This window comes from Vanessa tameamea, chromosome 8 (assembly GCF_037043105.1).
Source record: "Vanessa tameamea isolate UH-Manoa-2023 chromosome 8, ilVanTame1 primary haplotype, whole genome shotgun sequence".
NCBI classification, from domain to species: domain Eukaryota; kingdom Metazoa; phylum Arthropoda; class Insecta; order Lepidoptera; family Nymphalidae; genus Vanessa; species Vanessa tameamea.
In genome coordinates, this window is record NC_087316.1 from 4,468,736 (window position 1) to 4,480,322 (window position 11,587).

General features: G+C 33.2%; 1 protein-coding gene across 1 annotated transcript; it reads right to left on the reverse strand.

The window, feature by feature from the left end:
- Positions 1 to 662: 662 nt before the first annotated feature.
- LOC113400118 (activated Cdc42 kinase Ack) lies at positions 663 to 11,376 on the reverse strand. The gene is made up of 10 exons (XM_026639558.2): positions 10,984 to 11,376; positions 10,652 to 10,899; positions 9,991 to 10,408; positions 9,249 to 9,450; positions 7,261 to 7,456; positions 6,818 to 6,943; positions 6,142 to 6,218; positions 3,156 to 3,353; positions 2,400 to 2,525; positions 663 to 2,070 (listed from the first exon to the last, which is right to left on the reverse strand). The coding sequence occupies exons 1-10, from the start codon at positions 11,068 to 11,070 to the stop codon at positions 1,010 to 1,012; spliced, it is 2,739 nt and encodes a 912-aa protein (XP_026495343.1). The 5' UTR covers positions 11,071 to 11,376; the 3' UTR covers positions 663 to 1,009.
- Positions 11,377 to 11,587: the final 211 nt, after the last annotated feature.

Consider the following 11,587-nt stretch of genomic DNA (forward strand, 5'->3'; position numbering starts at 1 on the left):
TCAATTGACGTAGCAAATCTGAAGACATGTTAACAGCAATAAACAAGACATTTTCTACTGATGTATTTTATATAACCAGTAATACAAATAAATATAAAATGGACAAATCTAAATCAGAATTCGGAAATATACACTCATCCACTTCAAACTCCCATAGTATATGAAAAAACAACTAAATATTTTGTATCTACTGTCTTTCTGTTGGAGTAAATATTTTTGGAACGCGGTTCTTTTACGAGGCTTCAGTAGAGTGAACTGGCAGAAATCGTTCCTTCTCTCTCTCTCTCTGTCTCTTTCTATCAAATTATATAATATTATTTAAACATATATTTTGTTATTGTTTTAATTCACACGGGATTTTTAATAATAATATTTCTTGCCATTAAATTAGTCGCATACTTTGTTAATTTATTTCATTGTGTGTGTTTTTTTATACTTAATATAGCGAAAGCAACTTCTTTTCAACTGGGTGACCCTCGACATACCTCGTTTTTCAGAATAACTTTAAATGTTACAAATAGGGGAATCAAAATGTATTTCTAATTATCTAAATGTAGATACTTTACAAAAATATTTTTCATCTGGAATCTTTAAAAAAAAAATCAATTGAATACCAAAAGTAATACATTTGTTTTAAGTTTATTACTAAATTTACTTTCGTCCCAGATAAATCCATAACGACTTGTCGCTTTTATACAAAACCTTTAATATGTTCATAATTTAAAATATATATATCACAACTAATAATAAACCAAAAGTATAATTATCATCAATTCTTCTATATAAATTCAGTCTGGTCAGTAGTTTCATGTCCAATATTAAACCTAAATATACAATTTTCAAAACAAACTGTTAATTTGACAATCATTATGCTATATAAAATAATAATTTATTTATGTTAAATTTCACTATGGTACTGACTTTGCAGTTTTTTAATTTCAACTTATATGACTTATAATAATTTAGACAGTTAAGGGAGATAATACTAAATTTTACAAATCTATAAAACCTACTTGGGTTGATACGGGCAAGGAGGCGCCGGACGATGGGGCCTCGGTATGGGCTCATACACTTCATCATATATACAAGTATTCGTATAATTTGCACTCGCATACACATCGGGGGTCTCCCCGATCTCACTGTATATATTACTGGCAGTATCGTTCACTTCATCGTACAATACATTCCGGGACGTGGAGGCGCCGTAGGCCGAGTAGCCGTATTGCCCATAATCAACATTCTGGTACTTCAGAGCACTGTAGTTCTTAGAGTTCTCGAGGGAGTCGCTGAAGTTCATTAACTTCTCGCCTTCCTCTTCGTATTTCGGCACATAAATGTTCTTCTCGTAGTCATTGTTCGTCTGACTCCCAGACGGTGTCGAGAATTTCGTGTAATAATCCTTGGTCTCCAAAATAAACTGCTGCTGTGTCGGATTAATCTCGAAGTTACTGTAAATCGGTATGTCGTTGTACCTTTCGTTATTCGTGTTACCGAAGTTCGATGTGGAGGCAACATTACCATACGTGCTGCTATTCGCATAAACATTTTCATTTGTATTTTTCGATCTGAGATTCAACGATTCTGATATCCTGTCGTCCAGCGACATTTCAGCTAACGATTTCACGTTTTCATTCGTTAGGGTCATTTCTGATTCGTCTTTATTCCTCTTTGAGAGAGCGTTCGTGGTTGAATTGGCGTTTGCTAACGTGCCATATGATGTAGCTTGGCTCGTGAGATTATTCATGGCTGGGGTCATGTTATTGTATACGTTTCCATCTGCACTTGTTGATGCATAATTCGAGTACGTTTGAGATTGACTGTATCTATTAAGGGTATCGTCTACTTGTAATTCGTAGGTGGGTTTAGTTCTAGGAGATTCAGGGTTATTCGTCGGCCAGAATGAAGTGTCGAATGGATCTGTCTGGGATGTATAAGCTTGAGTAGTCGTCACGTTGAGCCCGTCTAGAGATTTAGCACCATACAAATTCGGTTGTGACGTCACGGCCTGAGATTCTGTGCAATATGTTGGTAGGCTTTCTATGCTTTGTTGTCCCCAATCTAATTCTTGTCCTGAAAATATACAAAAATAAGACTAGTAGATTACTCTTCAAGCTGAACAATCATAAAACCCACTTTAGCCCTTAGCTTTGATTTTTTAAACTTCGAATACATAAGAACATGATTTGGAATATAATAATGGTAATGCCACACATAATCAATGAGATTTGACAAACTTCATTCAAATTTATCACGATGGATATATATGGAACAGGTAATTATTACTTAATAAATAGTCACGTTACGGTTTCATACATAGACAATCATTAACATAAATTATCTTTAATTTAACATATAACATATATATGTTATTATTATTATATATAGCTATAACAGCTTACCAATTTCTGGTACATCAATCGGTTCATCCAAAATAGAGATATTATTGGGATTAGCTTGCTTCTTGGTTGGTGTAGTTCTATTAGTCATTGGAGGCAAATCCAAGTCGATGAGTAGCTCTTCTTTCACTATAAAACATAATTATAATATAAACAATGTAACAAGGATCTCGTAATAACATTATAGGCCAAGTGACATGGAGTTTCAGCGATATTAATTTCACTAAAATGTACTTCTTCCCCATTCCCCACACTTTTCATTTCTCTTTACGATAAATAGAGCTGTCTTTACTTGAAAGTACAAACGATGCAAAAAAAAAAAACGCGCGTTACGTTACGTATGCAAGAAGACACGCTGCTTTAGGTTAAATCAGAATAATTATATTGACTTCGCAAAGTTAAACCTGGCACGGTATTCGTTCCTATAATCAGATTCCAATTATTTAAAAAAAATTTAAAGCTGTCGTCCAAAAACAGACTAATAAGGCATAGTACCGGATACAAGATTATATTAATGATAAAAAAGGGTGGACTTAGAATTTTTTCATTAGGGATATAAAATAACTTTAATTGACATAATTTGTAAATAAAATGGTGGTGAGGAGTTCCTATAGAGTTTATTGTCGGTTCCTCATTATAAATCTATTTTCCGAACCTAGCTTTACATTTAATACAACACTGTAACATGTTCACTCAAAGGTGCTTTTATGAGTCTACTTCAATAAATAATATCTTGATTAACTAGGACAGACAACGTACCGTGATTCAGGCTCTTGGAGTAGTGGTCGCGCAGCTGGCGCGCGGCGGGCGCGTCGGAGCGGTCGTTGACGAGCTTGTTGTAGGTGACGTGCCTGCTGTGCGCGTGCGGCGCGCGCGTGCTGGCCGCCTGCGCCGCCTCCGCCGTGCGCCGCCGCCGCGCCGCGCCCTCTGCGCCCCCCGTCGCGCCGCCCGGCGCCGCTGCCGACGGCACCGTTATGTTTATTAAAAATGTGCCGATTATAACAGAGACCGACTAGTCGGCCGACTATACGGCAAAACCAACCACGATTAATTTACGCTTTGCATAGGTCGGAGCGGCGGTTTTTGTGTAAAATAAAACTGTTATTGTCCATTAAAGTGAAAGAGCTTAAGTTAGTTAAAATAATGCTCAGGAACTTAAAATAATTAAAATTTAATCATGTCAAAAAGAAAAAAGTTTGATAGATTTATTTTTACCAATTCGATAATGATTCACGTAAAGTCAAGTGTAACCAGTGTAAATGATAATTTATCTAAATTTAATTTAATGTTCCTCCAATCAATAAATATTTTATCAAGAAATATATATAATAAAAGAAGCCAGTTAGCCGGCACCATTTGCCGAGTAGTCCCCGACTAGTCGCCGACTACGAATGTGGCCGAATAGTCGGCTTTAGCCCCTAGTCTTCAAAATTCTTTGTCGTCATCTTTAATAATTATACTGAATCTTTTTATATGAGTAATTTTTTCAATATGTTCACAACCCTATTTTCTACCCCTAGCTGATTTCACTTTTGGGTCGAAACAAGTACCGGTGAAACGTCGGCGGATGACGCTGACATACATTAGACTCGCTGTCATGTATAAGTACCATTTGATCTCAGAGGAGTAATTTCTCTTAATTCAATTCGTGCGTAATTAATTTTACTAATGAAGGATTATAGTTTACTTTAATATCTTAGAAACATTAAAAAACATATTTTTAGTTTCTCAAACTACGTTTTGTACGTATTTTACTTGCCATAGGGGCCATTCATTTATTACGTTAGACTATTTTCGCTTGTTTTTGACCACTCCCCCCCCCCCCTTATTATAAGAAAAAAATAAGAATAAGCGGACCCCCTCCCCACTGTTTAATATTTATTACGTAAGAATCTAAAGGAAAAAATGAATACACGTTTGGTTTATTTTAATGTTTATGTTTCAAAGAATCAATATTTTGAAACATTTATTTGTAATTTCAAAGGTACTAATAATCTTTATTTTTTGGCCCGCCCGTTGCCATAGAAATAGATTTTTTTTTTATACCTATCCACATCCGAGTGAACCTCAACAATCGAACCTTTTTCAAATAATGTTAGCTTTGCGCATTTTTTTTATCTTAAGTAAGAACTATCGAGACTCCTTCCCACCCCCTTGTAAGAAAACATAAGACATGGTCGAGCCCCCTGGCCCCCCTATATCGTTTGTCGTAAACTTGTTTAATCTCACTTCTAAATTTGAATCTTACTTTTAAATTTTTTCTTGAAAATAGGTATATTTATTTTATAAAAGTATCCCATTTTGTGTAGTGCGTTTTAAGTATGACATTTCTATGGCCTTTTTAATGCGAATTTCTAATACGTAGTTTATATGTATCTTCTAAGGATTAACCAGAATTTACAATTTAAGTATATGAAAACAGTTTTTTTGGATGAAACACCGACACAGTCCAGCTATTATGTACAAAATATTTACAAATTATATATACAAAAAACCGTATCAAAATCTTATGCGTCGTCCTGCTTCTAAATTGTATTAAATACTTAGAGCGTGTTTGTAATGACGTCAGAAGTACTAGATACGGACGTATTACTATCGCTGCTCCTTAACAATTTATAAAGACATAATTTAAAATTACTTATAAAGTTTTTTAAAAAAAATAACTGAACAAGGATTTTACAAACAAAACTAAGTCCAGCCCGGCGTTAAATACTTAATAATTATATATAGAGAACTTTTTAAAAAATAAAACATACAGAAAGGAAAAATTGAAGGTCGTAGATTTGAAAAAACATAACACACCAGATAAGTTTTAATTTAAACTAATATAGGTGCGAAATATTTCACAATGTTCATAAACAGTTCAGACGCACGCGTGATAAAACACGCTTAGTCATAGATTTGCAATTTTCAATGCTACGGATAGTTTTGCGTCGTATTATTGAATATATTGTTGCATTCGTGAATTAAATTAAACATACATGCAAACAATAATCTTAAATCATAAAATAAAGAATATTTTTTAGTTAAAACGCTCCGGTTAAAAAAATAATATTAAAAATAACTCTATGCCATAACACTATTGAATATATATGTCGCCGTAAAATTGTAAATACCGTTAGATTATAATGTATCTCGCGAGATTTTCAACTGTTGAAATATTGTGAACCGTAACATACTGCTTAAAACTTAACGCATTTTTTATTAGATTATAATCTATCGACTTTAATTTCAGTTAAATTATATAGGTTAGAGCAACCTAACCTAACCGAAATATTATCAAACTATCGAAATTGTATGTTTTATTGTAAGTTGAATAACTGACGGATATATTATTTACTTGGGGGTAGATCTTCGTGCAAGTCCACCTGGGTAGGTACCATCCACACATCATATAGTGTACCACCGAGCTGCAATACTTTACATTGTTGAGTTCCGGTTTTAATGGCGAGTAAGTCAGAACGGACATAATAACTGAGTTCCCAAAATTTTTGGTGCATTGGAAATGTAAGGAAAGATTAAAATTTTTTACGGCGCCATAATCTATTGGAGCTGTGTATACCACTTATCATCAGATAGCCTGTTTGCCTAAACATTTCACAAAAAAACTTCCGAATTTTCTCTTGGTTTTTTGGGTAAAATCATTATATATCGCTTACGGCACACGATACGTGTATCCCTGCAAATACCGGGAAAAATCTGCAATTAATCAACTATAAGATTCATGATAATCTGTAGATCTTACCTTTTCGAACCGGTGACAGCGCCGGAGCTTTCTTAGCGCTTTGAACGTTCTTGCTTTTAACAGCCGTCACTAATGTACTAGAAATAAAATACTTGTTTATAATAAAAATATTTTACTTTCTTCTTAACATACATGTATTCATATTTTACAAGCTTGAAATATATATATATATATATATATATATATGTGTCGTAGATAAAGCGGAATGGGCGTATTCTGAAACGATGGTGGGCAACACTGGGGGTGGTTGACAGCTGCCGGTTGCCAAGGGTTGTTTATTGAAGGACACGTATATCCCACCTACGTCCGACTTCGCCGCGTTTCCGAAAAACGTACGATGGACGAAGATCGCCCACATTCCCCCACGTTCCCTTCGTTATAAATTTATGATTGAAATAAAGTCAATATAATAAAAAGTATCGATACCTAATGCTATAAAATAGTAATAAAAAATAAATAACTATAACTGAAATCAATTCTATGCAGTATGTGAATTTATTTTATAGTAATAGTAGTTGTCGCTCGCGGCTTCGCTTGCGTTTAAGTGGTTGTATATGCCAAATATCGTCCAAGTCGGTTCAGTCGCTTAGCCGTAAAAGAGCAACACACAGACAGATAGACAGTTCGCATTTATAATATTAGCACAGATTAGGGTATTTCTTTGCAAATATGTTACCTGGGAAATAATCCGACTTCGAGACTGCTCTGGTTCTGTCCCTTCCACCAGTGCAGTTCAGGCCTCTTGTCTATGAGTACTATAGCGTCGCCCGCTTCTATTGTCATCTGTCCATGTTTTCTATAACTGTGAACAAAGTAATCTTCATTTTACGTGTATTATAATGATGATGAGGGGGACATCCCTGCTGATTTCAGCCACGGTACATTTCTCTCTTGCTCTGTTTCATTCAATGGGACGTAACGCCAAATTAAAGGAACCTACATTTGCATGTTTTTCGAGACATCCAAGTATATCACTACTTATAATTCAGCTGCTTTAAGAATGGACAGTAAAACCTAATAGCGTTTATTGACTCGACCAGGGATTTGAACCTATGACCTCGGGATCTCCATATGTACGAGGCGAAAATCTCTGAAGCAAGAATAAGATGTAAAACTTACCTAAGACTAGCAATTGCTGTTTCAAACTTATTTGTCTCCATGTACCGCTGTATACCAACAAAGGTCGGACGTTCCTTGGGATTGAGGTCCCAGCACTGCATCATCAGCATGTAAATATCAGGCGGGCAAGCATTAGGAGCTGATAAACGTTGACCTTCACGCATTATGAGGCGAAGGATCTCTGAACCGTTTAATCCTAAAACAAGAGTTCAAGATGATTTTTTAATCATTCTTTAGGACAATTATCCGGACGCAATTTTGAAAATTAAAACTTTAAATAGACGAAAATTTAGTAAACTTTTTACAGATGTTTGTTTTGTTAACCCTACCCTATTCCGTATTTCGATAGTCAATACTTAGACCATAGATAATAATTTACGTATACAGAAAAATAAATACATGTATCAGTAATAATAATAAGCTATTTCTCAGTATTAATATATTTTGTGCGGCTAATTCCATTTTGGTAATCCTTTGTGCCTTTGGTAATCCGGATTCCATTCTCATTTACCCGGATTAGCGAGTTTCTACCGTAATATGTTGTGTATAAACTGGATCATCCGTTCATAAATGTTTGTGTGTGATTAATGTTCGTATAAAATCATCAACGACTTTACTCATATGTTATGCTGACAAAGATTACGTATTGAATATATTAGCATAATAGCATATAATGTCAATTACGACCTACAGAGGAGCTGTCTTCATCGCGACCCTGATAAATATATTTGTATAGATCGTACAGTATATGGTACAGAATGAGTCTGTTACGAATGTTGAGTGTCTGTTTCCTTACAACGGAAATTGCCTGATTAAATATATGTCTGTGTACATTGTACACAAAAAAAAAACATTTTATATACAAAGGTAGGGTTACAGATTACGTTCTTATCAACTATTGCTATAAAATAAAGTGAATATGTAAGCTGTAGTATACACATTGATTTGTAATATAAGTTGTTACAAAATTTCTGCTAAAAGCAAGCAATTTGTCAAACATATGTTAATTTTTTTTTAATATATGAGTCATATTGTAACGAAATGATTGATAAGCGTAGAGTTCCAATTATATATTTGTATTTAGTTATTAATATTATAATATTTAATTATTTTTTTTTTGTGACAAGGGAACAAGGTCATATTCTAATCAAATAGACTATTAAAAGAAATCTTGAAACATCTTTTTACAGGATAAATTAAATTTAAAGCTACCTCTGCAATATGATTCTATTAGAATTCACTTTGTATCTTACAGATGAAATATCAACAAATAACACACAGTGAAACATCAACTTAATATGCGTATCCTTTAAATATATTATTAGTTATTTTTAACTTGGCCAATAAAAAAACTTAAAGCCCATGTCAAAAAACATTGGTAACTAAGGCATATTACTCAATAGAGGATTATATTAATGATAAAAAAAGTGTGACTTAGTATATATTTTTGATTTATAGGCAGGATTTATAAAAATTTAATTGTACTTTATTGATATACAGTTTAATTAAAATGGTGGATAAGAGTTACTACTGAGTTCCAAGCTGGTTTTTCTCGGTAGAATTTACTTTCCAAACCAGTGGTAGCTTTACATTTAATCTAACACTTGACACGGCACAAAAAATTAGTGTCTTTATGAGCCTACTTGAATAAATAATATTTTTATTTTGTTTTTTAAATATTATAGTCGATATTGCGTTTTATTCATTTTTAATATCGCACACCATTCTGAATTCATGCTTGTCTACTAAAGTGAGATTCGAGTTGCTTTTTATAGAATAGCTCTACTGGTAGTTGAAATGTAGGTTCTACAGAGAAGCACTGGCAAAAAACGCAGCAATTTTATTCGTTTTAAAATCATGATATAATAAAATTTATCATTCATAAAACTTAAAACTAGTTATAAGAGTCTATTTGGATTAATTATATTTGAATTCAAATGCAATACTACACTGCTCTATTAAACCTAGCAATAAATCATAATTCTCACCCATCCAAGGATCTTCTCCAAAAGTATACATCTCCCACAGTGCAACAGCAAACATCCAAACATCAGATGCATGAGAAAATTGCCTAGAACGTAAAGACTCAGGAGCACACCAGGGGAATGGTACACGACGGCGTTCACTCATCACATAACAATCATCAGCATCCGGCAGAGCACGCATTAGACCAAAATCACCAATTTTAACCTAATGAAAAACATATTATGTGATATGGAGTTAATTATACAAACCTGCAAGTGTACTTCAATATTTAACTTTATACAAATTCAACTTTATTAAGATATATAAGTCTATGGTACTTAAAACAACATTATCTATGAGCCTAATTAGCTAAATGGTTCACATATCTTCCGTTCGAGCCTAAGCAAGCAATAAAGAATTTTCATATACTTAATTTGTAATTTATTTCCTGTTAGACAATATAAGAAAACATTGTGAGGAAACCTGCATGAATCAGATAAAATTCTGACACATTTGAACAAACCACATTGAAACTGCATAAAGTTTTCCCTGGGCTCTAAAACATGTTCCTCAAGTTCCTCTAGCAGTGGGTCATTAACGAGGTATTACTTAATTTACTTTAAGATTAGACATAATTTGATTACTAAAAATCTATATGTTTGTTTGTTTAATTTCATACTTAACAAATTGCATAAAAATCTCTTAGGTATGATAAAGTCACTTATATTACATAACAATTTTAATAAGTTGTCAAAATAGACTTACCAAATCTAAATTAGATAACAATATATTCCGGCAAGCTAAATCTCTGTGCAAAAATCTATTTTTCTCCAAATGTGCCATTCCAGCTGCTACTTGAACAGACCACTTTGATATGTAGTTCAAAGACACTTTACCATCTTGAGCTCTTATGTAATCTAATAAAGCACCCATAGGGGCTAGTTCGCACACCATCATCAGTGGATGAAAAACAACACCATGTAATTTGATTAAATTAGGATGTTTTAAGCTATGCATAGCCTCAACTTCTCTTCTAAAGTCATCATAAATTCCCGGCTGAGAGAATGCATCAGCCTTTAATACTTTAACAGCAACTGGCACCATTTGATTTGATGGATCTGTCATTCTCCATTCTCCTCGTTTTACAACTCCGAATGATCCATTACCTAATTCATTGTGTAACCTATGAATGATATTGCATTAACATCACATACTGAATAATTAATAACACTAAGATGTAATATCATGTATATAATGAGCTACGAGTAAAACTATTATTATATAAGTTGCAGAAAGACAAGTCACAAGTAATTTATTGTTAGTTATTAAGGATATTTAAAATTCTATAATACTTCCTCTTTATTAATACCTACTAGATGTTGTATAATGAAATTAAATTAATTTGATATAATAAAATCATACTTACACAATATCTTTCTCCAATATAATACATGTTGTACGAGCTTCAGTTTGTATTTGAGGTTTGATTGCTATATCAGTCTTCTCTCTTGTGATGGAACCTGATCCAAATAATTTATTCCAAAATTTCCTATTCCACAATTGTAACTTCTTTTTTCTGACAGCATCAAGCAGTCTTCGAATGCCAGGTTTGCTGATGCCAATTTTTTCAAGGTCTTCTGCATGTACATAGTCAAAATGCGCCAATCTTGTTATCTGTAATAATGGTTTTAAGTTTACTTATATTACAACTTTTTTATTAACATTTTTAATAACACTTTGTAACAAAATCTCACAAACCTGTAGCTGGTCTCTGATCGGTATATAGAACTGCTCAAGCTGCACATTTTGCAGAATCTCACATAACCAATCAGTACCAGAGTCCATTGTAAATTACGCGTTGCAGCTAGCTTCGTAATATGGTTATTAGAAATCTTCTCAGAAATAACATTTCCAGCAGGAAGTAGAAATTACTGTATACGAGTGCTATTATAGGCTTAAAACTTAAAAAGCTCTCTGAGATATTTATCACATCGAGCTAGATATCCAGTCTATTTGGTTTTATTATAAAAAAAAGTTGTTATATTTTTGTATTGTCTATCTATACACAAAAAAACAAACACAGGACGTATATTACAGAAAAGCTACCTTGTCTTCATCATTGATAAAAACGAACTACAGAAAGAGACAGTAAATCATCATCGCGTATGAAGTATTGAACGGTGTTGCCATATTTTACAAATAGCAGGTAATAAAATCAATATACTATCGTATAATTTTTATAAGTTAAGCTATATTACAATTTATACTATTATGAATAATGATTTTATTGTTTAGATTCAATTAGATAGGTACTCAAATATTGAATTTTAGGTGAAGTATTCGAGGTAAGAAAATTGATCAT